Genomic DNA, 27,676 nt, shown 5'->3' with positions numbered 1-27,676 from the left:
ACAGGTGGCAGACTGTCCCTACCTGTGCCACTTTATTTCTCTCTCTTCCTTGCAGCAAGCACATGTGCGTCCCGGCTCCGACCACAGTCCCCTGTGTCTTGGTCTGCTCAGGCTGCCATCACAAACACCATAGAGTGGGCAGCTTAAACAACAGACATTTATTTCTCACAGTCTGGGGGCTGGGACATCCAAGATCAAGGCGCCGGCAGATTCTGCATCTGGTGAGACCCCACCTCCTGCTTTGCAGATGGTCACCTTCTCACTGTGTCTTCGCGTGGTGGAGAGAAGAAGCTCTTCCTCGGACACCGGGGCTCTACCCTCATGATGTCATCTAGACCGAAATCCCTCCCAAAGTCCCCACCTCCTAACTACCATCACACTGGAGGGTCAACATATGAATTTGGAGTGGACCCAAACATTCAGTCCATAACACCCTGCAACTCTGAGTGTGTGGTCGCTGGAAAGGTGGCTGTGGACACACCAGTCACCTGCACGCGTGCAGTGCCCGTTGGAGGAATCTCAGAAATTTAGGGCTTGGAAGGCTGAGCCTCCTCGTCACTGCAACCTGATGGGGAAAATCTCCACCGAATGTCAGGCAAGCACAAAATGAGATATTAGCAAACAGCGCTTACTGTCCATGCGCTTTACATACTTCTGTTGTCAGCTTATGCCTCCCAACAGCCCCCTGGGGTGGGTACTATTAGGCCCATTTTACAGATGAGGAAACAGAGACGCTAAGGAACTCGGTCAAGGTCACAGAGACCGCGGAAAGGAGAAGCCAGGATTCAAGCCCACGTCGCTGAGTCCCAGAGTCTGGGCTCTTAACCACTAAGCTAGGCTGCTCCCTCAAGCTGCTCAGGTCGGAGTTGGGGAAACTGAAGCCTGGAAAAATAAAGTTCACACAGCTCTCCCAGAGGGTTGGCTTCGTTGTCATGGAATTCTGGAACTCTGATGTTTCAAAATGGAAGCTAGGGTCTTCGCAGACCCCCAGGAATGGGGGTGGGTGGGAAAGTGGGTGGGGTGGGGTGGGGGAGCAGGACGGGGAAGCTGAGGCCCGGGTGGGTTGGCAGGACTCCAGGCAAGCCTGAGCCTTCCACTGGAGGGGGGCGGAGGGGGGTCGCAGTCAGGAAAGGGGCCCTCTGTGGAAGTGTTCCAGGCCCAGGAGCTGGCCCCAGGGGGTCCCCGGAGACCTCTGAAGAAGGGGAAGTGGGAGGGGCGGGAGGGGACAGAGCAGCCCTACCCCACCCCCACCCCTGCACAGAGGCCTTCTCAGAGCAAAACGAGTGGCAAGTCTCAAGGCCAGAACCAGAACCAGGATTGTCCTCAGGGACCTGAGGAAGCGGGCAAGGGCTTTGCAAAGGCCCTCCCCAATCCCTCTGTGACAGAGGAGGAAACTGAGAGCCAGACAGGAGGAGGGGCCTGCGCAGCTAGAGGGAAGTTACAACAGAGCCCCTATTTGGGGTGTATGTGTGCGCCTGAGTGCGTGTGCGCGTGTGCATGGGGGACAGGCAGTTGGCATGGATAATAAAGGGCTGGGGTCTTTGAGTTTTCTCAACAATCCTAGTTACCCCCCAGCCCTCTTGACCCCCAGCTTTCTTGCCCTGCCGGCCGGTCCCTATTCCTAGCGGGAATTCGTGTGCAAGAACACAGCGACTGTGCTAGATCTCTTATACAGAAAGAGGCTCCAGGCCCCTCCACATTCGGGGGAGCGCGCAGGCTGGCTCCCTAGCTCTGCTCCTCCAGCCCCCGCCCCGCCTGAGGAGGTGCGGGGAGACCAGGCCCCGCCCCCAAGGCAGCCCAGCGCTCTCTCCGCCCCTCCCCCCGCTGCCCCAGAGGAGTCTGGGAAGGTCGACAGGTGCACCGACCAAGAGAATCCTGGGGAGGGAAGGTTTCTTCCCCACCTTGAAGGCAGGTGTGTACGAGGGGGAGCGGGCGGATTTTCTCTGCATCTCGACCCATGTCAGTGTGGTGCTGGGCCGGAAAATACGGACATTTACATTTAAGAAATTGATCCTTAGGTTCTGATCTACCACACTCTCCAAGTAAACAAAGCACGTGGAAGATCGATTTGTATAATCACCCCAGGCAGCAGCGATTATCACTGGATGGAGAGAAAAAAGATACTGGGAAGGCGGGGCCGGGGGCTTCTTTTCACTCTGTGTGCTCCTGTGATGTGTGAGTGGTTTTTTTTTTTTTAAGATTTTATTTATTTATTAGAGAGAGAGAGCTCACAAGCACGGGGAGAGGCAGGAAGAGGGAGAAGCAGGCTCCCCGCCGAGCAAAGAGCCCGATGCGGGACTCGATCCCAGGACCCCGGGGATCATGACCTGAGCCGAAGGCAGACGCCTAACCGACCGAGCCACCCAGGCATCCCGTGAGTGGCTTTTTGTAATGAAAATGTATCTGTGAGTTGCTTAAGTAATGTTTTGAAACACTAAAATTAAAAAACAAAACAAAACACGTTAATGTTACAATCAAAACTCCGTCTTTCCTCAAAAATAAGAAGAATGTCTGAAAGAATGAGTGGATGGGTATAGAGCACAAACCTGCTTCCTACAACGATCCCCCCACTAGTCCTAACTCTGCACGCACACTCACCCCATAGGACAACACTGCCAGGGATAAGAATGGCAGTTTCCCGACACTGTATCCTTCCTCATTCTCCACACCCACAGCAGACAGTCCTGGACGCTAACAGGTTCCCAGGTGATAATGATGCTGCTGATCCTGGGGCCCCACTGGGCGGACCACTGTTTTAGAGCATGATGTTGTCCCGCTGCCCCCACTTCCCTGGGCCACGGCTCTGAGGGCTGGAGGGAATTCACTGGAAGCAGCGGTGCGCGGCAGGTGGATACCAGCCATGTCCCTGCAGGCGTCTTCCTGGACTGGGGATGGGAGCCGAGGAGGGTGAGCCAGCCTTCTCGCTGACTTGGCCCTGCACGTCCTCCCTGGGGAGCTGCGGGAAGCCCCTGGACCCGGGGGCCCCTGGTTCAAGTCCCACCCCCACCACGTAGGTGAGCCATCTTCATAACTGTCCTAGTTCATGAGGCGGTTGTATGCATGAAGTAAGGTGTGTTTCCATCACACCTCTTTTCTGGTCTGCTTACCTCTCACACCTTTCTCACCAACCAGAGAGCCATTTGGTTTTGGGTGTTGTTCATGAGTTTGGGGGTATAAAACTGGAGTCAAGGGTCAAAATGGAGGTATAGTGCTCGGAATGCGCTTCTTTTTTGAAGACTTTTTGTTCATTTGAGAGAGAGCATGAGCAGGAGGGAAAGGCAGAGGGAGAGGGAGAAGCAGGCTCCCCACTGAGCAGGGAGCCCGATGTGGGGCTGGATCCCAGGATCCTGGGATCATGACCTGAGCCAAAGACAGATGCTTAACTGACCGAGCCACCCAGGCACCCGCTTTGAATGCACTTCTAAGAGGACTTAGCTTTGTTTGTGAAAAAGTCTGGGCGGAAGAAACCAGGAGTGTGTGATTCAGAGTCACTGGGGGAGAGAAGAGAAAACAGAAAAACCCCTCCACCCTACCCCAGCCCACCAGTCCAATGGCATGGCATGGACCAAGACTGTCTGGACAATAGAAATGTCCACAGGGGATTTTTATTTATTTATTTTAGTTTTTTTACTTAAATTCAATTTAATTAACATACAATGTGTTATCAGTTTCAGAGGTAGAATTTAGTGAATCATCAGTTGCATGTAACACCCAGTGCTCATTACATCACGTGCCCTCCTTCATGCCCATCCCTGTTACCCCACCCCCCATCCCCCTCCCCTCCAGCCACCCTCAGTTTGTTTCCTATAGTCAAGAGTCTCTTACGGTTTCTCTCCTTCTCTGCTTTCGTCTTATTTTATTTTTTCTTCCCTTCCCCTTTGTTCATCCGTTTTGTTTCTTAACTTCCACATATGAGTGGCATCAAATGAGCTTTGTCTTTCCCACAGAGGATTTTTAAATTGCTTGCTAAGAGATGTGTACACACTTTTGCCATGTTCGCCCTGTAATCTTCAGTAAGATCTACATTGTTTATTGGGATTTTCTGTGGGTGGATTCCTTAGGAAACTGCCAAGAGCTGATGAAGTCTGCGTTTGCTGCTTGAGCTTCTCGAGACGGTTCCCACAGAAGGTGCAGCTGGAGCGAGGGCACAGGTGACCCTGGGTGTCTGGTATCCAAAGCAAACAATCTTGAGTGATTCCAATGCCCTGGTCCTCCAGGGCGCCCCGATCCCAGCACTGGTCCCCCTGCCACCACCATATCAAGAGGATTTAATGTAAGGTGCTTGGAAGTTAAAAATGTAATTTGTCTGAAGCCCTGGGCTACTTAGTAATGGACAGGCAGTGATACAAAGTATCTCCCTGAATAGGAGGGGGTCTTTCGGCAACATTGGTGCAGATGGGAAACCTAGCCACCCCGCACCCGGAAAAGAGATTCAACCCTAAGAACAGCGTCTGGAAAGGCAAGGTTCCCTGGGATCAGTCAAAAGGGCAGTGACTTGGTGATGGTAGGATGCTGCAAGGGACAGGTAGGGGCCCTCTGTCCTTCCTCTCTCCCTCCTCTTCACTCCTCCTTGTTCCTGGCTGCCTATCACGCAGCCCCTCCTTGCAGGGGACAGCTCTGGGGCTGTCCACGGTCACCAGGCAGCCCATGGCTACCACGCCCAGTACTCGGGCAAAGACATTAGCTGTTGAAAGAGGAGAGTGCAGCCACAGGAGGCCCTCATCAGCTTGTGATTTCCGATTCAGTTAGGCCAAAACTGATAAGGAGAGGGGGCTGCCCACTAGGGCCACACTGGCTGCCTGCTGCTGAGTGCTGGTCTGCAGGGGCGGAGTCCCTGGTCCTTATCCTGCCCTGGACTTACTCATTGCACTCATTCACTCCCCCACCCATCCACCCATCCATCCATCCACCCATCCATCCATCCATCCATCTATCCATTCATCCATCCATCCATCCATCCATCCATCCATCCATCTATCCCTTCATCCATCCATCCATCCATCCATCCATCCACCCATCCATCCATCCATCCATCCATCCACCCATCCATCCATCCATCCATCCATCCATTCATCCATCCATCCATCCATCCATCCACCCATCCATCCATCCATCCATTTGTTGTATTTAATGAGCCAAACATTCTCTTAACAGTGTCTTACCCTGGGACAGATAGGATAATGAATAAGACCTAGCCTCTGCCTCCCCAGGACTTACTGGGGGAGGGTGGACGGATGAGGCAGAACTCAAAGATACAAGATAGAATATGATTCCAGTCACATGAGGGAGCGCAGAAAAGTACATATGGCAGGGAGACTGAACTGAGGAGCAAATGATCTTCTCCTCCTCCCTCGTCCTCCCTCATCCTCCCTCGTCCTCCCTCCTCTTCCCTCTTCCTCCTCCCCCCTCCTCTTTTTTCTCCTCCTCCTCCTCCTCTTCTGCAGAATCCATTCAAATCCTGGCAGAAAAAAAGACCAGTCACTTCTTTGATTGCAAAGGAGAAACCCAAGCGACAGAAATCCAACTCAAACTGTCTTACTGAAAAAATGTGGGCAAGAGAATGTATTGGATCGTGTAGTCAAACAATTAGGTATCAGGGTTTCAGGCGCGGCTGAATCCAGGCGTTCAAACGGCGCTGTCAGCAATCTGTCTCTCTCCAGGACCATTTACCATTAGGCCAAATCAGTTGAGGGCATAGCGACTCTGAGCTTTTCAAAGGTCTAGGAGTGTGTTGAAGATTTCCCAAAGTATTGCTTGGCTTCAAAGTGTGAGAAAAAGAAAGACTATGAGGAGCTAGCCAATGGGTCCATATCTTAGAGGTGATCTGCTCCCTGGCTCTGTTCTCTCTTAATTGCCAAGGTCAGCAGATGCTTTTGATGGCCTCCTCACCCGTGTCCTCTCTGCAGTCTTTGACACTGCTGACCGCCATGTCCTTGACACCCTCCCCTCCCCCAGCTTGCATGGCACTCTGCTGTCCTCAGGCCTCTCTCACTTGTGTTTTCGCTCTTCTCTGCTGGAGCTGAGAGGTCTGGAGGGGACTCCACAGCATATACTCCAGCCTGGAGCTCAGGGGCCGCCCAGACCACTACAGAGCTGCAGGTGTCCAAGACCCCCGGGAGGGGTCACAGTGACAGAATGAAGCCTGGGCTTGGGGATCAAGGAACCACCAGCTCGAGACGGGCCTTGCCAGTCACACCAAGGAGTCTGGCCGTTCTCCTAAAGATAACAGGGAGCCATTGAAGGCTGTACTGGGAGCATAAGGTGATCAGATTTCTGTTTCAGCACCAGAAAGAGCCCTTTGGCTGGGAGGTGGAGGCAGGATTAGGCTTCTATGGCCATTCAGGAGGAGGACAATGGTGGCCTGATGAAGGGGTGACAGCTGTGGGGGTGGAAAAAGGGGACGATTTGCTACATAGGACTTGGTTCCATTTAGATGGAACAGTTGAGGGAGAGCGAGGTGTTGAGGATGACACTCAAGTTTCTGAATCTGAGATGAGGAGCAGAGAGGTGGGTTTGCAGGGGGTGGGGGAAGAGAGCTTGGTTTTTTTCGCATTGAGCTGGAAGTGCTGGATGACCCTCTGGCTGACAGTGTCCGGGGCAGGGACAGTGCGGTTGGTGTGTCTGGAGCTTGGGAGAGAGGTCTGGGCTCCGGGCATCACAGCCCAGTCAGCACCAGGCGGGACTCTATGGAGGTGCCCCCTCCAAAGAAAGAACCTCCAGTGCCCATGAGTGACCACAGAGCTTCTGTAGAAAGCAGCCTCACTGCAGGATGTATTCTGGGAGGAGCTTTGAAGGCCACGGGGAAGGGGAAGGAAGAGGAGGGGACAGAGCCGGGCCTGGGCGACACAGGGCCTTTCTCTGCAGATCTGGAGGCTGCCGTGGAGACTAAAAACATCGGGGTCTCTGGTGCGGGCAACATTCCTGGGCAGGACTGTGGGGAGCCAGTCGGCAGAAAGACTTAGGGGAACCAAGTTCCTCCTGAACCACGGTAGGTGCTGGCTGGGGTAAGGTGTCCAGGGAGGAAGCTGGGGAGGCAGATCCAAGCAGAGCAGATGGAGGGGCCTGGAGGAGGGATTCTGGCAGGGAGCCCTCGAGGGGTTGAGATGCCCCCGGCGCTTATGTACAAAAGCCTTCCGGAGAAGGGTTACCGAGATATGTGGCTGCTAGGAGCACTGTGCCAAGTTAAGATCATTTAACTCATTTTCACAAGAACTAGGGACCCAGGATCCATGAGAGGACCTCTCCTTTCTTCCCCGAATCCTGTAAGTGCCAATAATAATATAGCCGATTACACATGCCCGGCGCAGCAGAGTATACTCTCCGTCCCGCGGGCTCTCCCAAGCAATCGGAGGTGGGCTGGATACGTGTTTTAGTGCCCGTTTTATAGCTCAGAGAGATGAGGCAGGCTGCCAAGGATTGCAGGGCAGGTAAGCAAGGCGCCGGACTCAGAGTCAGCCTTCTGGTCCCGCCCGCACCCCTTCTGGGACATCCTCTGTCCATCCCTCTTCCCGGGGTGGCAGGTGACCATCATGCTGGGCTGGCTGCTTCTCTCCGCACGCACAATCGAGCAGGAGCCCGAGGCCACGCAAGGCCAGGTCTCCGTGCTCTAGCTGATGTGGCGTTGAGATGCAGCGTGAGTGACAGACAGAAAGTAAAGGGCGTGAGGGCCCTTGGTGAGGGCAGGCAGGTACGCAGGTGACCTTGGGGTGTGGGATCTGGCGGGGGGGTGGGGGGGCGTCTGCAGGAGGCGGCATGTGAGCCTTGAGGGGCAGGGAGGGTCTGTGTGCAGAGACAGCAAGCGTCCCAGTGGGGAGCAAGGTGTGCAAACCCACAGAGCAGGAGAGTGGGTGCGGAGGAGGGGATTATGGGAAAGCACAGCTCTTGACTCCGTTTGGCTGCTGAGGCTGGAGCCCGTAGAGGGCTTGCAGGCGTGAGCCCGCTCCGCGCCTTCCCTTCCTCTAAGAGGTTAGTGAGCATCCTCCTGTTTAGTCCTGGCAGTAATCCTATGAGGTAGGTGCTATTATTAGCCCTCCTTTAAAGATCGGGAAGCTGAGTCACAAAGGCTCTAAGCAACTAGCCCAAGATGTCGCAGCAACAGAGAAGATTAGAACCCAGGCAATCTGGCACCAAATGCCATCAGCCCAGCCACTTTGCCACACAGCCCCTCCCCGCAGCCTGCTCCTTGGCTGACGTGGTGGCTGTGAATCTGGTCCCCCGTGAGATTCCTCCCCTGCACACCCCTGCCCCCCACCCCCCAGGCCCCGCAGAACAATGCTGTCCTTCCCCCACCCCTCACCGCCCAGACTGGCCTCCCTCACATCCAGGTGTTTCCTTCCCGGCCAGGGGCAGACACAGCAAGGGAAACAGGCCTGCCCCATCCCCAGGGGACAGCTGGGAGCAGGGCCCCCGCGTCCCTGGCGCCTCGGGAATCTAGAAAGCCCAAGTGGGCCTCACGGGATGAGGGTTGAGGGTTGAGGACTCCGAGCTCTGCATTTCTACTGTGAGTCCGATACTCACATACTCTGGCAAGTATGACTTTCTCCACGGAGGCAAAGTTCAGAGTACTGGAAATAGCATCTGTCCCCAAAACTCAGGGGGTTCTGAGGCAGCACTGGTGGGAAGAGGAGGAAGTGGGTTTGGTGGCAGGGAATTCCCTTTTCCCTGTGCCAGAGTCGGGGGCGGACGACAGGTGGGCCGCAGAGCTACCATCTTGGGAAACTGTGTCTTCGTTCCCGGATTGTAGGCCTGGAGGGCTGGCCGCAGGGAGGGTACGTGGTGGGTTCTGTGTAAAGAGCCTGGCCTAGAAGCCAGCAACGGTGGTGGTGGTGGGGGTGGGGTTGGGGTGCCGGGGTGGGCAAGGGATCTTCAGAAGCCAGGGTCTTCATTGCTGGAACACTGGCCCTGAGCCAGGCCTCCCCAGATCCCCCTCTGAACCCTGCTTCCTTGAGTCTTTCCTGTAGCTAGAAGTCTTCCCCACCTCGTCTTGCACCAGCCATGGGCTGGGAACAGCAGTAGGGAACGGGCTCCCATTGGCTTCTTCCTGCTGCGTCCCCTACAGCCACCACTGTGGTTCTGTGGTGGGTCCCGGGGCGTGTTTCACCCCAAGGCAGTGACCAGCTGGTGTTTGCACCTGCTCTGAGGACTGTTTATTGTGAATGTTCTATATTTAAGGAATAATACCCTCTGAATCCCAAGTCACTCATTCATCCTTTGTCTCTGATCTTGTCCCTACGTCAAGAATTGTGAAGCGCCTAAGATCTCCCCCTCCTTGTAACTATTTGGTTAGCCGGCCACAGTTTCGCCGGCAGAAAACCTAAGAGTCTAGAGTCCAAGACGAAGGACTTGATGACTCAGGGCGTGACAAGCATGTGAGCATCAGGCTGGAGCGTCTCGGGCAGATCTGGCCCCACTCATTCCCGTGCCTTCGCAGGTTTCCACCCAGAGCTCACCTCCTCAGTGAGACCTCACTGAGCAACCTCTTAGAAACCTCACCCCCAGCTCTGGAGGCTCACATTCCCCTGCCCGGCCTCGTCCTTGCAGCACTGACCATCAGCTAATAATACGACTTAATTCCTGAGTCTATCATCCATCCCCTGCGTGCTCACTACACACCCTATAGAGCGAAGCCTTTATGAGAGCAGGTGTTTTTGTCTGTTTTAAACTATGCCATTTCCCCAGGACCTGGAATGGTGTCTCACATCTAGAAGGGGCTGAATGAAGGAATGAGTGAGTGAATCCATCCATTTCTTGGGTCCCCCACTGAAGGCCTGGAGGACGGTGTCTGGCATACAGCAGGGCTCAGTAAAGGAGACACTGAATGGACACTGGGTGGGGGGGCAGGGCAGGGTGAGAGGCGGCCCACAGGGACTGGGGGCTTCTCCCTGGTGGTGGGGGTTCACCCCGGGCTGCTTTCCCTGCTGCCGACACCAGCTGCTGAGAATCTTCCCGACTGGTGGCGGAGGCTGGTGTGTTCCTTTCCTGTGCTGTCTGGTTCTTGCGGTGACTGGGGGAGCTGGGAGAGGGCGGGGGCACGTGACTGGAGCCCTGCAGAGCCCTGCGGTGCCCTTTCCTTGGGCAGTGGCACAAAAGCCACAGCGGGACATTGCAGCCTGGGTTGTCCCAGGTGCGGTCTGACCCAGACCCCCATGCCCAGGTGGCAGAGCACGATGTCCGTCTCACCGTTGTGCCTGGGTCCCCTTCCCATGGGATGGTCGTCTCCTTTGCCAGCTTTCTGAGCATCAACATAATCTTCATGTCATGTGCCATTTGTCCAACCAGCCGCGCCCCACAGTCTTGTTTCTGCTCCCTAGCCTGAGAGCGGTTGGGAACAGTGACCCTGTTCTGTCTTCCTACGAGTGCCTGGTGGTCGTTCATTCAATGGTATTTATCAGGGTCCTTCTATTGGTATAAGCGGCGTCAGGTAATGGGGAGCCAGCAGTGAATAAACAGAGTCCCGCCCTCATGGAACATTCTAGCAGAGGCAACCAGTCCATCCACAAATGGGACTCCATACATGGTGCCTAGAGAAGTGGAGAGGCACCCCGTGGGTGTTTGTTGACTGACTCACATGGGCACCGATGTGGGACTCGATCCCAGGACCCGGGGATCATGACCTGAGCCAAAAGCAGTTGCTTAACCAACTGAGCCACCCAGGTGCCCTCTTTTTTTTTTTTTTTTTTTTTAAGATTTATTTATTTATTTGAGAGAGAGAACGAGAGCAGGGGAAGGGCAGAGGGAGAGGAGAGAGAATCCCAAGCAGACTCCCCGCTGAATGTGGAGCCCAACGCGGGGCTCGATCCCACAACCCATGAGATCATGACCTGCGCTGAAACCAAGAGTCAGACGCTTAACCAACTGAGCCACCCAGGTGCCCCCACAAAAGCCATTCTTTATTGGCTGCTCTTGGAGCATCAGGACTGGAGACACAGCATAGCTCATGTCTGCCTCCAGGGGTCCTGCGGGGGCATGAATGATGCCCCGGACAAGCTCCCGGGCACCAGGGAACAGCTGTGCCTCTGGCCATCCCCACGGGCTGGGCATGCCTGCAGGCTGTTGCCATGCAGAACGGTGGGCCCTGTCTTGCCAGATCTCCCAGTTATTCCTTTTATGTAAAAGCTGGGAATCTGGATTTTTATGTGAAATACGACTTTTTAAGAGTTGGCTGCAGATTCAGATCTTCTGAAGCTCTCGCTTCTTCTGGGATGGGGGTGGGGGGTGATGGCCCAGACGAGGGGTGAGGATGCTGGCTTTTCACTGTAGAGCAGTTTGAACCTTTTCGATTTACTATTGGCGTGGTTGTTCTTCCAAAGGTGAGTTTTATCAATCTACTAGGCAGAGTGTGTCACTGGGGCCCCGGTGTGAATCTGTGAAATGGGTTCTTTGTCAGGCGTGTTGTGGACATGGGTCCATGAGAGTGTCAGTGTGCTGATCTCGGGCCAGGAGCGAGGCAGCTAGGGCCACACTGCCATCCTTAAGAAGTCCTTAAAAAGTCAGGGCCCCCAGTTCGAAGGGCAAGGACCGCGTCTCCCTCATTCATGTCTGAACTCCCACGCCCTTGCCCAATTTTGGCCGCATGGATTGGACCGTGTTCCATAGATGCTCTTTGATTGCTCAGCAAGTCAGTCACTCCGAACACTGCCAGGAACTAAGAAGAGAGCCGCGGGGCCTCTGAGCTGCCCAACTAGAGGTTCCACGTCTGTGGATGGAAGCTTCCCGCTCTTTTCCTGGATCTGTTTTCCTCAGGCTTTGTTTTTGTATTTTACCTACAAGACAATCCCATGTGCTTATCTGGCTTCCCAGCCTTCTGGAAGAGCAGAGATGGCTGAGACACGGTTGCTGCCAACACAGGGGAGTCTTTGTTGGAATTAGAAAGAAGCACCCCCTCTGAGCAGACATTCAGGGTAGGATGGAGGCTGCCGTCCTCTGCAGACAGCCCCTGAAATCTTCGGCGTGCAACAACATGCAACGAGCTCCCCTGAGATTCATCGAGAAAACCTCCAGAGACCTGTTTCAGTGCTAAAATGGGCAAGCTTCATTTCCTAAGAAATGCATGTCATCGTGAAGTGAAGACAGAGGTGATGCTGCATTTTGAGTATGACCTGGGTGCTGCTCACTGCCATTTCCTGTCTGGGTGCAAGCTTGTCCCCTGAGGGCTCCCCCACCGCCTTATGGTCAACAGCCCCAAAGGACAGGAAATAGAGTACAGAGGTCCCCTGCAGAGGAGTAAAGGGGGGTGAGCACAGAGCATCTCCAGCACTTGTGCAAGTATATATAAGTACTGAAGAAATGTTTGGTGAATGAATGAGCGAGCAAATGAATGAAGAGAAAAATGGATAAGGAGGCTTTCTGACCTTGGTTGTTTACGCTTCTTACAATTTTTATTTTCAGTTAAAGATCAGCCCAGAATAGCCCCAGTTTTCCACCGCGAGTCCTGAGACAAGCACCTCTTTTAATCTATCTCTTTGTGATTTCTTTTCCTTCGAGCATGCTCAATATTCCATATCTGCTGATTCCACCTGGAGAGACACTTACCTGTGTGTTCATTTCATTTTTACTAGGGCAGAGGGTGCCCTGCGAGGTTTGGAGGTGGGAGAAGAAGGGGTGCAGAGGGCAGGGGAGGTGGCCGTGACTTCATACCCTCAGTTGAGATCGAGCTCTAGCCCTGGTTTCATCGTTCATTAGCCATGTGATTTTTGGCAAGATCCTTCACCTTTGTTCCGCAGGATGTTTATTCATCATCTACTGGGTACCAGCACTGCCCAAGGTGCTAGACGTGCTGTGGTGAATAGACACAGGAGGGCCCAGTGTTTGTGGAGCTCACGCTCTAATGAGTAGCTGAGAAAATTAATCATGAGACAGGAAAACTTTGATACTGATAAATGCTATGAATAAAAAAAAAAGAGTGTGCTAGAGTATCACCTGGGGTGGGTGGGTGGGGGGTTATTTTAGATAGATTGACCAGGAAAGGCCTCTCTGAGGAGGTGACATTTAAAATGAGACCTGAATATTGAGAAGGAGTGTCGCTGTGCAGAAAGGTGTTCCAGGCACAGGCGTGCAAAGGTCCTGAGGCAGGTCTGGGAAGTGTGAGTAGCACAACGAGCCATGAGGTGAGAGCCTGGTGAGCCAGAGGGAGAGGGGGAGGACCTGAAGCTGGAGAGCTGCACCAGAGCGAGATGTGGCAAGATTTGGCAGGGTGAGGAGTGGGGAGTTATTCTAGGATCTAAGAGAAGCCATTGGTGGGCTTTAATCAAGGACTGGGTTATAGGGAAAGAGTGGATACAGGGGGACTTATTGAGGGAACGGCCACGATCTGAGCAAGAGGTGACGATGGTAGCTTGGTCCCCATGCACTGGGCAGAGATTATCATGATCATTCTTTTCTTCTTTTTTTTTTTTTAGATTTTATTTATTTATTTGACAGAGAGATAGTGAGAGAGGGAACACAAGCAGGGGGAGTGGGAGAGGAAGAAGCAGGCTTCCCGCTGAGCGGGGAGCCTGATGCAGGGCTCAATCCCAGGACCCTGGGATCATGACCGGAGCCGAAGGCAGACACTTAACCAACTGAGCCACCCAGGCGCCTCTATCATGATCATTCCTTAACCACAGCTAATAGGGGGGGACCTGGGAATCCAACGTCTTGGGTCCCACTTGGGAAGTTTCTCTTGGCCTCCCCACATCACTGGGTCTGGAGTCAGGGTCTGTCCTGTCCCCACTGTGCAGTGGCTCAGACCACCCCACATTGCCATTTCCAGGCCCTCCCCCCAGACTGGGGACATCCCAGGGTCAGCCACACGCTCTCATCTGTGGTTGGATCTTCAGGTTTGTGTTTTCACAATTCCTGCAGATTTCGATGTCTATTCTCACCCACAAAAACACACCACGGAGCCTTTTCGGAAGGAATGAGCAGCATGAATGCTCAACGCATTCCTCTCTTTGGTGGAGTTTTGGGTCCTTCATCTCTACACCCAGCCCTTTTTCAAAATTTTGTCACGAAGCAGTTTGACATTCTACCTGGCGCTTGGGGCACCCATCTCACCAAGGGGTGAGCTATAGCTCTGAGAGGCCAGTGACGAGTCCCACCAGTGCCCAGGAAGGGAGAGAAGGGAAATTATTTTAACAGTTCTATTGTGGTTTTTTCTTTTTTAAGTTACCCTGCTTTTAAGTTAACACCACAGGGCAACGTGATGGCAGTCTTCCTAAGTTGGGTGGTGGGCTCACAGGTGTCCATTTTATTATTAGGTTTCACAACGTACATATATGTTAGCTCGCCTCTTGGGCACCATCTGTTCCATAATAAAAATAAAGCCAGACATCGTATTAGGAAATCAGAAGATGTAGAAAAGCATTACAATGAAAATTACCTGTGATCCCAGTGTCTATGGGTAAGTGATATCATGTGCGCGTGTGCACGCACACACGCACACAGAGTATAAACAGACACAGGTAAACTGGGCAAATCTGAATGAGGAGGTTTGATGTCGATGTCCTGGTTATGATACCATCCTGTGGTTTCACGAGATGCTATCACTGAACAGACCGGGTAAAGCGTACGTGAGATCTCTTCTTACCACAGCAGGTGAATCTGCAATTATCTCAAAATGAAAAGCTGAACTTTCAAAAAGATAGCAGCTCTTTCTTTCTTTTTTTCAAATGTAACTACAATACTATGATCTCCCTCCCCACAAATTTCTGTAGTGTTTACATTCCCACTTGCCTCTGTGTAGTAGTTTTTGTAATATTTTGAATTGGGATCTAAACAAGATACACACATCATCTTGGTTGATTAAAGTCTCTTCGGTCCCTGTGAATTCCTAGCCACCCCCCACCCAACGCCATTCATTTCCATGTGTGTTCTCACCGCCACCCCATCTTCCTTGCAATTACTCTGTTAAGAGAGAACAGGGTGTGTGTCCTGTAGAGGTTCTCAGAGTCTGGTTTTTGCATCCTGGTAGTATGTGTCTGCGTATTCTGTATTTTTCATAAATTGGTCATCGGATGTAGAGGCTTGTTTGCTTTTAGAATATATAAAACATGCACAAGTTTTAAAAATTCCTTTTCTAGAATGTCCTATAAATGGAAACATACAGCATGTAACCTTTTGAACCTGGCTTCTTTTACTCAGTATGAGATTCACACATGTTGTTGTATGTAAGAGTAGTTCATCTCTTTGTATCAGCAAGTATCCCATGGTATGAATGTATCAGTTTGCTTGTCCTTTCACCCTTGAGGGCATTAGGTTGTTTCCAGTTTGGGGCCATTATGAACAGAGCTGCTATACCTACCCATGAACAGGTTTTTGTGTGAAATTGTCATTCTTCTACAGGAAGTCGTTAGGACTGGGATTTCAGGATCACATAGTAAGCGATGTTTAACTTTATGAGAAATTGCCAGACTGTTTTCCAAAATGGTAGTGCTATTTTGCATTCCCACCAGTAATGTGTGAGCATTCCTGTTCTCCCACATCCTCTCCAGCATTTTGTATTGTCACCACTAAATTTTGGGCATTCCAATGGTTGTATGGTGGTATCTCCCGGTTTTAATCTGCATTTCCCTGATGACAAATAACATGCATTTTTTTTTTTTTCCTTGTGCTTACTTGCCATCCACATATCTTTTTGGATGAACTGTTTAAACAAATATTTTTCCTGCTTGGGAATATTACTTGTTTTCTTACTATTGAGTTTTGAGAGTTCTTTATATGTCCTGGATACAAGTTCTTTGTCAGATATGTGATTTGAAACTATTTTCTCCAAGTCTGTACTGTCTTTTCATTTTCTTAAAACTACTTTTTGCAAAGCCAAAGTTTTTAATTTTGGCAAAGTCCAATTTATCAATTTTCTCCTTTATGGATCGTGCTTTTGGTATCATATCTAAGAATTCTCTCTAACCCAAGGTCTCAAAGACTTTTCCCTGTTTTCCTCTAAACCTTTTATAGTTTTACCTTTTACATTCAGATCTGTGATACATATTAAGTTCACTTTGCTTTGAGGTGTGGGATTTAAGTTGAGGTACTTCAGTTTTTTTGCATATTGATGATTGATTGATTGTTCCAGACCATTTGCTGGAAAGACATATCCTTCCTCATTGACTTGTCTTTGCAACTTTGTAAAAAATCAATTGGCTGTTTCAATGTGGGTCTATTCCTGGACACTCCATTCTGTTCCTTGGATCTGTGTCTAGTCCTTCACTAATAATTTTATAGTTGTTCTTAAAATAGGGAGATGAGTCCTCAAATTTTTTTTTCAAAATTTTTTGGCTATTTCAGTTCTTAGAAATTTTAGAATCTGCTTATCTTCTATCTACAAAAGAAATCTGATATTTTTATTGGAATTATATTAAATCTATAAATCAACTGGGGAGAATTGACATCTCAACTATATTGGGTCTTCCAGATCAGAAACAGTGCGTGTCTCCATTTATTTCAGTGTTCTTTGCTTTCTTTCATCAGCATTTTGTGGTTTTCATTGGACAGATCCTACACATGCTTTGTTAGCTTTATTTCTCTTTTTTTAAAGTATTTCTCTCTCTCTTTTTTCTTTTGGAGCTATTTTAAATGGCATTGTGTTTTAAATTTTGGTTTCCAGTTGTTCATTTTTAGCATATATAAATATGTCTGATGTTGTATGCTGACCATATATCCTGTGATCCTGGCAAACTCACTTATTAGTTCTAGGAGGTTTTTTGGTAGATTCTGAGGGATTTTTCTATGTACACCTGTTACCTGTGCATAGGGTTGTATTATTTGCAAATAGTTTTATTTCTTCCTTTCCGAGCTGTATACCTCTTTTCCTTTCTTTTTCTACTTTTTTTTCTTTGTCTTATTACACTGGCTTCCAATATTATGTTGATTTGTTGAATAGAAGTGGTGAGAGTGAATGTCCTTGCCTTTTCCTAAACTTTGAGGGGAAATATTCAGGGTTTTTTGCTATTATATATGTTAGTTGGGAGGCTTTTTGGTGTAGGCCCTTTATCAGATTAATGAAGTTCCCTTATATTCCTAATTTATTCTAAGTTTTTATCATGAATGTTAAAATTTGTTAAATGTTTTTACTACATCAGTTAATAGGAACATATGGTTTTTCTTTTTTAGTCTTTAATATAATAGATTACGCTGATCAACTTTCAAATATTGAACCAGTCTTGGATCCCTGGAATAAACCCCATCAAGTTGTTACACATTATTCTTTTTATATATTGCCGGTTTTAGTTTGCTGATATTTTGCTCAGAATTTTTTTCATATATGTTTATAAGGGATATTGGTCTATTTTCTTTTCTTGTACTATCTTTGTCTGGTTTTGATATCAGGAGAGTGTTAGACTCCTAAAATGAGTTGGGAAGTGTTAACCCACTTATTTTATTGCTGGGGCCTATGGATTATTTAGAAATGTGTTGCTTAATATCCCAATATTTGGAGATTTTCTAATTATCTTTATGTTACTGATTTCAAGTTTAATTTCATTATGATCAGCAAACCTACTTTGTATAATTCCGTTATTTTAAATTTATTAAGGTTTGTTTTATAACCAAGGGTATTGTCTATCTTGGTGAATGTTTCATGCACACTTGAAAAGAATTTATATTCTGCTATTGTTGTGTGTAGTGTTCAATGATTGCCTGTTAAATTCAGTTGGTTGATAGTATTATTCAGTTTTTACATGTCTTTCCTGATTTTCCATCTGCTGGTCCTATCAATCCCTGAGAAAGGACTGTTAAAATCTCCAACTGTAACTGTGGATTTGCCTACTTGTAATTTAGTTTTATTGGTTTTTCCTTTGTGTATTTTGAAGCCCTGTTTTTAGGTGCATACATGTTTAGGATTGTTATAGCTTCTTCATGACTTGACTCTCTTATCATTATGAAAAGTAATAAGAAGCTTATTCCTAGCAATTTTCCTTGCTCTGAAATCTACTTTGTCTCATACTAATACAGCTACTTCAGCATTCTTTTGATTAATATTCAAGTAGTATATATTTTTTTCTGTTCTTTTGCTTATCTATGGCATTATATTTGAAGTAAATTTATTGTAAACAGCATAGAGTTGGTTCTGGTTTTTTAAAATACTGACAGTCTATGTCTTTTAATTGGTGTGTTTAGACTATTTAGATTTAATATAACTATCGATATGTTTTTATTCAGGTCTGCCTCTTTAATATTCATCTTCTGTTTGTTATTTCTGGCTTTTGTTCCTCTGATAGAGGGAAGAAAGCATTAAGGATTCTTCCCATGCCCTTGGAACTATAGTTCCTCTAGTCAGAGGGAAGAATTTCCCTTTTTCAGAATTTTAGGCACCTGCATGGCCACCAGTGCCATCCCTGTTGCTGCTATTGTTATTACAAGATTGCCTGGGGGATATGGAAGGAGGAATTGCAAAAGAAAAAGTAAATTCCCCCATCTCTCCAATCCTTTGGGGACCCATTTTTTGATCCTCAGACCAGAAAGAGAGGCTTTTCTTCTAGCTCTTTCTGTCTGCCCTAAGTGTGCACTTGTGAGTTTCAGGCTGTCTTTGTGTCCAGGCCAGGGTATAATGGGGAGGGGGGACGTGCAGAAAACTCATTGTCAGATTGTTCACATACTGATTTTCTTCCCCATTCTGCATGATACCATTTACTTTTCAGAATCCTTAGATAGCCGTTCCATGCATACCATCCAGAGTTTTTAGTTGTATTGAGTGGGAGAGTTACAGCCGAGTATACTTACTCCATGTTAAGAACCAGGACCTCCTCCAATGTCAAGTTTTGATGTTCAGCAAATTTAGAAATATACTTTTTAAAATTAATGTGTTAGAAAGGTGTTAACTGTTTTGTTACCTAGTGTTGAAAATGAATACTTCTGAAAATCTTTTTAATTCAATAAATGTATCATTTTTATGTCTGCTTAGTATTCCATTGCACAAGTAACTTTTATTTGCTTAACTGATGCTCTGTCATTGGGCCTTTAAGTTTCTTCTGTTTTTCTCCCTTTATAAACAATGTTTCGATGGACATTGTTGTATACTTTCCTTATGCACTCATCCAATTATTTCCTTAGGAGAAATTCCTAATAGTGGAGTTGCTTGGACAAAAAGTATACACATTTTGAATTTTGATGCTTATTGCCCAGCTACCCTCCAGAAAAGCTATACAAATTTCCACTCTCACCAGTTGAGTAGAGCAAATTTTTCTATATCTTCAGCAACAGTTGTTGTTTTTATCTTTTCTAATCTTTGCCAATGGCATATCACATTTTAATATTCCTTTCTATGATTATCAATCATCTAGAATTATTCAGAATACATTATAATTTTAATTCACTGAATTCTATCAGTGATATTTATTTTATACTTTTAATATTTAATTTTTTATTGTGGTAAAATATACATATCATAAAATTTTCCATTTTAACCATTTTAAAGTACAAAAATTCAGTGTCATTAAGTACATTCACAACATTGTACAATCACCACTGTCCATTTTCAGAACTTTTTCATCATCTCTGTACCCACTGAGTAATAATTCCCTATTCCTCCTTCCCCATAGCCCCTGGGAACCTCTGTTACACTTTCTGTCTTTGTGAATCTGCCTATTGTAAGTGCCTCATGTAAATAGAATCAAATAATATTTGTCCTTTTGGCCTGACTTATTTCACTTAGCATGATGTTTTCAAGGCTCATCTATGTTGTAGCATGTGTCCAAAGTTCATTCCATTTTAAGGTTGAATAATTTTCTTTTGTATGGATATACCACATTTTGTTTACCCATTCAACTGTTGATGGACATTTGGAGTATTTCCAATTTTTGATTATTTTGAATAATGCTGCTATGAACATCAATATGCAAGTATCTGTTAGAGTCCCTATTTTCAATTCTCTTGGGTATTTACCTAGGAGTGGAATTTCTTGGTCCTGTGGTAAATCTATGTTTAACTTTTTGAGGAATCACTCTACTCTTTTCCACCACAACTGCACCATTTTGAATTCCAACCAGCAACGCACCAGGTCTAATTTCTCCACATCCTTGCCAACACTTGTTATTTTCTGTCGTTTTCTTTTTTAAATAGCTGTCCCAGTGAGTGTGGAGTGCTTCATCTACTTTTTAAACTATCTTTATTAGATTTTGCTATCAAGAATAAGTTGACTTTTTCAGAGAATCTTTCCTTCTTTCTCTATGCTTTTGAACAGTTGAAATAGCTTAACGTTTTTCTTCGCTGGTTTGAGAGAGGTTATCAGAGGAACCATCTGAGACATATATCACCTTTTTTTAAAGAGATTTATTTATTTATTTTAGAGAGAGAGCATGTGTATGAGTGGGGGAAGGGCAGAGGGAGAGAGAGAGAGAGAGGAAGAGAATCTCAAGCAGACTCCACACTGAGCGCAGAGCCTGATGCAGGCTTGATCTCACGACCCTGAGATCATGACCTGAGCCGAAACCAAGAGTGGGACACTTAACCAATTGAGCCACCCAAGTGCCCTGACGTATATCATTTTTTAAGAGCTAATTCTTTGACAGCTTTCTTTATTTCTTCGCTGCTCACTAACATAAACAGTTTTGCTAACTCTTATGAAGCCTTTTGCGTCATTTTTATTTCCCTAGAAAACCATGCGTGAGATATAGAGTTCATATTTTTTTTGCTACAAATAAACATATATCACATATCATATACATGTGCATATGTGGTATGCATGTATGTTATCGTTTTAAATCATTGCCAATGGTATATCACATTTTAATATTCATTTCTATGATTATCAACAGGCTACAATCATTCAGAGTACATTATATTTTATTCCATTGAGTATATTTGATATTTACCATTCCTGATATTTTCTTATTGTTCTCTCTCTCTCTCTCTCAATTAGCTTTCTCAGGCATATTTTTATTCACTTATTCTTGGATTTGTTCATAGTTCCTCTGCTTTTTAGTTGTGGAGTTTATTGCTCTGGGAAGCAGGCTTTGGGGGTCCCTCCGACGGGGATCATGGTCGGGCAGCCAGGGGTCATGACTAAGGGCATGCATTTGAGAGCCAGACAGTCTGAGTTCATTCCTTTACTTACCAGCTCTTTGACCTTGAATCATTATTTAACCTCTCCGTACTTCAATTTCCCCATCTGTAGAATGGGGAGGAAGATAGTACCTAGATTATAAGGTTAATATGAATATTAAAAAGTTGATCGTCTTTAAGTGTTTAAGAGTACCCAGCACAAAGCCAGCACCATAGAAGAATTTCTTAAATAAATCTAGGCTTTCCTCCAACGCACTAGAAGCCTAGGTCCCCGAGGAGCCCTCCATTCCCCCAAATATACTTTCTATACCTTCCCGCCACTTACACTAACTGCCTTTTATTTTGCAGAACCACCTCTGTGCGGAAAAACAACCACTTTACTTTCCATTCTGCTGTCTGAGACAACCACATCCTCCTCACACATACCCCAGGCTCCCATGGAGAGCTCAGGTCAGTATGACTGGGGGCAGAGGGGTCCAGGGCGCCTGGCTGCATCGCAGGGTAGGCCTCCCTTGCAGGTGAGAAGGCCCCCAGGGCAGGCAAGACCACCTTCACCTTCACCCCGACCCCCAACTCAGCTGCCCAAATGGGAGAACATCTTGAGAAGTGGACATCCACACACTTGTGTGAGCCCCAGCTGCTTGCAGGTCACTGAGCTGGACACTGGGGATAATGACAATAATAGCCAAGATCTGTCACCAAATGCTTGCATTTATTTAACAAAAACCTCTCTAGTGCTTATACTCTATCAAGTAGTGATAGAAGCAATTGACAAATATTAACTCATTTAGTCTTCATAAAGACCCCATGAGATAACGGTTATCATTGCTCCCATTTCTCAGAAGGAGAAAGTGAGACCCAGAGGGGACAGGTATTACTTCTAAGGCCATACATTGATACTGTATCGTCAAACCAGTATTTGACCCCCTCAATCCAGCTCCAGCCCTATGCCCTTAATGATTTCACTGAGGATTGCCCTGTGCATTCATCAGAAGGATTTGTGAGGTACAGTATCAATGTAATTGTCCTCGTTTTACTGAAAGGGAAACAGAGGTTCAGAGAGGTTAGGTAATTTGCTCAAAGCTACACAGCTAGTAAGTGGCAGAGCAAAGATCAGAACCAAGGTCTAGCTCATTTCCCAAACCCAGACTCTTCATGCTCTATCAACCTGGGACAGCAAGGAGAGACGACCCTTCCCTCAAGATGTGTATCACCTAGTGGTCACCCAGGAAGTCCCACAGCACTCCTCACGAGGCTTGACTCTAATGACCTTGAAGACCCTGATCCCAGGGAAGGGGAGGGCACGTCCAACGCAGGTGCAGCTACCAGGTTGTTACCATCCCTAAGACACGCATCCTTTCCACAACCTCCTCACCCCCACCGTCACAGTGCCTCACCCAGCCAGAAGAAGCTCCATCTGAATCAGGCAAGTCCGTGAATCCTGGTGTTGAGATATTCTGGGTTGTCTTTAACCAGCTGGGGTTTGCACCAGGAGGATGGTGGTGGAGCCAGCCCTGTGAAAATCTAAATATTTCAAAACCAACTTACTTTGCCCCAACTTTAATTATAATAATAGATGCACGCCATGCTGTTTTAGGAAGAGAGGTGTGCCAATAAAGTTTCTCTGGATACAAGCAGTAGAAACCCATAGGACTAGTTTAATTGTCAAAAATAAAGAGTGGCCAAGCATTGAAGGAAAAGTGAAGCCTCAGGCATCAGTAAGGGCAGGGAACAGAGTGGACCCACCACCAGGACAGGAAGAGGTGGACAGTGACCTCAGAGAGCGCTCCACGCGTTCTTCCCTGCTGGCCATCATCTGCACAAGGTTTGCCTAGAAGGAGAGAGAGTCCATTGGCCAGTTCGGTCCTGTGCCCACTCCAAGGCCAAGGCAAAGCAGGGCACCTGGGCCACAGTCTCACCAAGACAACAACAAGCAGGGAGGATTGCTGGGCAGAAGAAACAACAGATATCCACCACCAAAGATGTGACAGATGACCCACCACCCACCCAAATCAAATGGGCAGAAGGAAACATCCCAAAATTAAGATGCTTGCCCTGGGAGCTCTGAAGGGGAGTTTTCCCATCATGATCAGAAATGCAGTTGTACGGGCTGTCTTCCCAAATTACAAATGTTTATAACTTCCCACCTTCCTATAGCCCTAAGGGGTTCTGTCATTCTAGAGTTAAGAAGAAGGGCACCTGAAAAGTAAGATATTTATTTTAAGGGATACAAAAGGGCAAATTGCAGATACCAACGCTATTGTTACTTAGCCACCCCTGCAAACAGGGCCAAGATTGCAAACATTTTTAGAGCAATCTGAGCCTTTGTTCCACATGGCGGTAAGGGGGATCAAGCATGGGATGGAAGAAAAGCTTGAGCCACATGACTCCAGCTTACGGTGCATCTGGGTGCTGAGCCCAGATTTCAGTGAGCAGCTGAGATGCTGAGACAGCGGTCTATGCACCAGGAGATTCCAAGACAAGTCCTCAGCCCTGGTTGGAAGGGCAGTCCGCGAGGTCCAGACGGTCAACATGTCAAGGTCAGAGAAAGGTCATCCTCTGAAGTGGAAACCAGTGTACCAAGTGACATCCATGTGTACCTACCTCGGGAGTCCCAGGTCTGAATCGGAACACACATAGACCAACGTGTTCCTCTCAGTTGTTTTATGGCTCACCTCGCATGAGGAAACGGGACCCGGGGTTAGTGATTTTATAGTGATTTCAAAAGAGAACAGACCGGAAAGAGTTTGTTGGTGAATATCCATTTCCATCCCAGGGAGGGGGTGCTGATTCGGATGGTTGATATCCAGAAAGTAGAAAAGGACAATTCTTCTCAACACTCTAGTTTGAGGGGAACATCCTTTAGGAATTACAAATTCAACCTCTTTGGTAATAATTTTGTGGATACCAAATGACCTGAGTGTCCCTGTAACCTTTGCATCTGGATGGACGTGTCCACCTCCCAATTCCACTCCTTGGCTGAAGAAGGCTGAGGAAGCACTAAGTTTGATTATTCTATCAGCCCTCCCCATCCTGATGCCATGGTCCTCTGTGGGTGTGTTAGGAAGGGTATCCTACTGTATGCACATACATAGAATGAGATTTATTATAAGGAATTGGCTCACATTATTATGAAGGCTGTCAAGTCCCAAGATCTGCAGTTGGCAAACTGGAGATCCAGGAGAGCTGATGGTGTAGTTCCAAGTCCAAAGGCAGGAAAAAACCAATGTCCCAACTGGAAGGCAGTCAAGCAGGAGGAATTCCCTATTACTTGGGGCAGGGGGGAGGGGGTGCGGTGGTGTCAGCCTTTTGTTCTATGCAGGCCTTCTACTGATTAGATGAGGCCCACCCACATTAGGGAGAACAATCTGTCGACTCAGTCTAGTGATTTAAATATTCACCTCATCCAAAATCACCCTCCCAGAGATGCCCAGAAGGATGTTTGATCAAATGTCTGGGCACCCTGTGGCCCAGTCAAGGTGACACATAAAATTAACCATGACAAGTAGGAATAGAAAAATCTGAGAAGATATTATTCATGTCATGGCTGGACCCCAAGAGAGTTAGAGACCTAGTGTCTGCTTCCTAGCTCCCAGGGTCACATTTCTGGATGAATGCCATATCTGTTGCAAAACAAGCTCAGAAACAGCAACAAACAAAAATCAAACTTTCTCCAATTATATTCTTTGAATCTCCTCCCGCCACTGTGACAGCCAGGGAGGAGCCATTCTGACCCTGTGACCTTCATCCTTAATGCAGGGATGATTGTTGTCTGTGAACTCTGAGTGTTTTGGCACCTGACTCCTTCCTTGACTAACAGGTTAATTGTCCAGAACTCTCAGCTTATCACCTAAGACAGTAATTCTCACCCTAACTATCCATTAGAGTGTCCTGGGGAGCTATTAAAAAACAAAACCAAAAACATTATTAGTCCCTACTCTCAAAGATCTGATTTAAACTGGTTTGGGGCGGGCTGTACATTAGTGCTTTTGAAAGCTTTCCAGGTGATTCTCCTGTGCGGCCAAGATGGGGAAGGAGGGAAAAGGCAAACATCCTACAAAGATGTTTGGGAGAGATCTGGTTCTGTCTGGGATCACAGGGCAACACAGAGTTGGGATGACCAAATGCTGCTATAGCTTCAGGTGGCCTGACATCGAAGACTGGACCTTGAACTACCTCGAGAGCTGGGACTCTTTTTCCAGGCAACTTTATCTGGGGCATTGGCTTTTGGCATTCAAAGCCCAGACACACATAGATGGACGTGTGTTCTTCTCCCTTTTCCGGGTAAGCAGGTGAATATAAGGGCACATAGAAGGGTGAAGCTTTCGAGGAAGAGCACCTGCCAAAGAGAAAGCTCTGTTCCAATAGCTCTGTGGCCTTACACAAATCACCTCTCCCCTCTGAGCTTCATTTGCCCAGCTCTCAAATGGGACCAGAGCCTCTGGGGTCCCTCTGGGTCTGACTTCTGTGTTTGGAGAGGCAATATGGGGCAAGAGTAAGAGCTCTTGATTTGGAATCTACGAAACAAAACAGGGAGAACAGTATTTGCCCTGTCAAACTCCCAGGGCTCTGCTCAGAATCCAATGAGATAAGATTCCAGAAAACTCTCTGCGCGTCCGCGAGTCTGTCAGAGAAGTCTAGCCGCTATAACAATGACCCCGATGTTGGTGGTTAGCACAACAGATACTTATGTCTCACCCACTACACCATCCAGTCCAGGCTCCAGTCCTTTAGGGACTGAGGCTCCTTCCTGCTTATGGCACCGTCTTCTCCAACACGTCTTCCAAGGTCACCAAGGAATGGGAAGACAGAGGTGGAGGATAATGCAGAGGATTTTTTTTAAAGATTTTATTTATTTATCTGAGAGAGAGAATGTGTGTGAGAGAGAGCACAAGCAGGAGAAGGTGCAGAGGGAGAGGGAGAAGCAAGCTCCTTGCTGAGTAGGGAGCCCGAGGCGGGGCTCGATCCCAGGACCCCGGGATCATGACCTGAGCTGAAGGCAGATGCTTCACCGACTGAGCCACCCAGGCGCCCCAGTGCAGAGGATTTTATGTCATACGTTGTGTCCACTGCATTCCACTGGACAAGACTCAGCCCATGGTACCCATCTACCTGTAGGGGATTCTGGGAAATGTAGTCTTCCCAGTGACCTGGGACAAACATGAAATCAGTTTGATGAACACATAACATTGTCTTTTTTTTTTTAAGATTTTATTTATTTGACACAGAGAGAGAGAGAGAGCACAAGCAGGGGGAGCGGCAGAGGCAGAGGGAAAAGCAGGCTCCCCGCAGAGCAGGGAGCCCAATACAGGACTTGATCCCAGGACCCCGGGATCATGACCTGAGCTGAAGGCAGACGCTTAACCAACTGAGCCACCCAGGCGCCCAACACATAACATTGTCTTGCCACACCTCTGTAAGACTCTGTGTGTACGCCTTTTACGTGCTATTTAAATGTTAGTTATTAATAGTAATGTGATGCCTGATAGTAATATCTCACATTCCTGGATGGAGGGGAAGATAATAATTTTGAATGTCATTTATTTATTGGCTGTTCTGAGTCAAGAATAATAGAGACATGCATGTCGTGTATGAACAACCTGAGACGCTCGAGGCACAAGAAATATCCCATTTCTTTCTTTTGCTTAATCAAATCAAATCCAGCTTCAAGCTCTCATTTTCCAAGGTCGGTACAAATTCCAGTGTCATTCGCTTGGGGTGCTTCCCCCGTCTTTGTGATCTTGTAAGCCCAGGCGTTACAAAGTCTTCATGATGGGAAGAGGCCGTGGTCTTCAGTCCGCTGTAGCTACAGCCCACCCCCCTCACCGAGCAGGTTGGCCAGGTCTGCATGGTCCATAGGGCGAGAGAGGGTTCCTTTGGAGACATTCTTGTGCACTGGCCAAGGTGACCCAGGAGACCACAGCAGTGACCCTCAAGCACAGAGTGTACTGCTCGCCTGCCTTCAGCTGAGATCTCTGCCACCCCCGTGAGGCTGTGTCCCAGCCAGCCCCAGTCCTCATTCCCTGGGTCCCCGTAACTCTTGGGCGCTCACAGTCCTGGGGAACCCAGCCTCCCGCCACTGTCCTCAGTAGCTAAAACCAGCAGCCTTCATCCCCATCCCTTTGAGACAATCCAGCTGGGTTGTCTCAGTCCCAGAATCCGGGGTCTCAAACCCAAGGGACCGGGTACAGGGTGTCGATGAGCGAAACAAGGAGAGGGGGCACTGTGAAGAACCAGAGTAGCTATGCCCCGTCTCAAGGGGGAGACCCCCTCCCCAGCCCCGTGGATTGCCACATGTGCGAAGAATGCGCTCCTGGTGTCAACAGACTTTCAAGAGATGCCAGGAACCCAAACTTTCATGCAAAATCTCCTGATTTGTACATGTTGGCAGCTGATTCGATTTTTTTTTTTCTCCAAGACACTCTACAAGCCCAAACAAAACATGTCTGCAAGCCAGATGTGGCCCAAAGCCTGAGCGTTTGTTCCAGCCGCCCAGACTTTCGAAAACATAACTTTATTTGGGGCTGTCTCCTGGGGCTACTGGCAACTTCTCTATTTTTCTCTGAAACATAAAAGCTTGACTCCCTGTGCAAGGCAGGGGAACCTAGGGCTCAGAAGACAAAAGCTTGGCTGCCCTTCTAGTGAGGGGCTGCCCTTCTAGTGAGATCACGGTTATCATAGTTTTAAGTTTGTGCTGTCC

The 27,676-nt window shown here is 47.9% G+C and overlaps 1 protein-coding gene across 3 annotated transcripts in view; it reads left to right on the top strand.

Moving 5' to 3' along the window:
* Positions 1-6,827: 6,827 nt before the first annotated feature.
* Positions 6,828-27,676, top strand: part of PIK3R6 (phosphoinositide-3-kinase regulatory subunit 6) — a 50,746-nt gene continuing 29,897 nt past the window's right edge. For all 3 annotated transcript variants that reach the window (XM_078067909.1, XM_036094659.2, XM_078067908.1), the window contains exons 1-2: positions 6,828-6,988; positions 21,325-21,426. In XM_078067909.1, the coding sequence (XP_077924035.1) occupies positions 21,414-21,426 (13 nt within the window). In that variant the 5' untranslated portion in view covers positions 6,828-6,988; positions 21,325-21,413. The remainder of the gene's footprint in view (positions 6,989-21,324; positions 21,427-27,676) is intronic.

This window comes from Halichoerus grypus, chromosome 2 (genome assembly GCF_964656455.1).
Source record: "Halichoerus grypus chromosome 2, mHalGry1.hap1.1, whole genome shotgun sequence".
Taxonomy (NCBI): Eukaryota; Metazoa; Chordata; class Mammalia; order Carnivora; family Phocidae; genus Halichoerus; species Halichoerus grypus.
The sequence above is the reverse complement of the archived record's forward strand: the minus strand, read 5'-3'. Positions and strand labels throughout refer to the sequence as shown.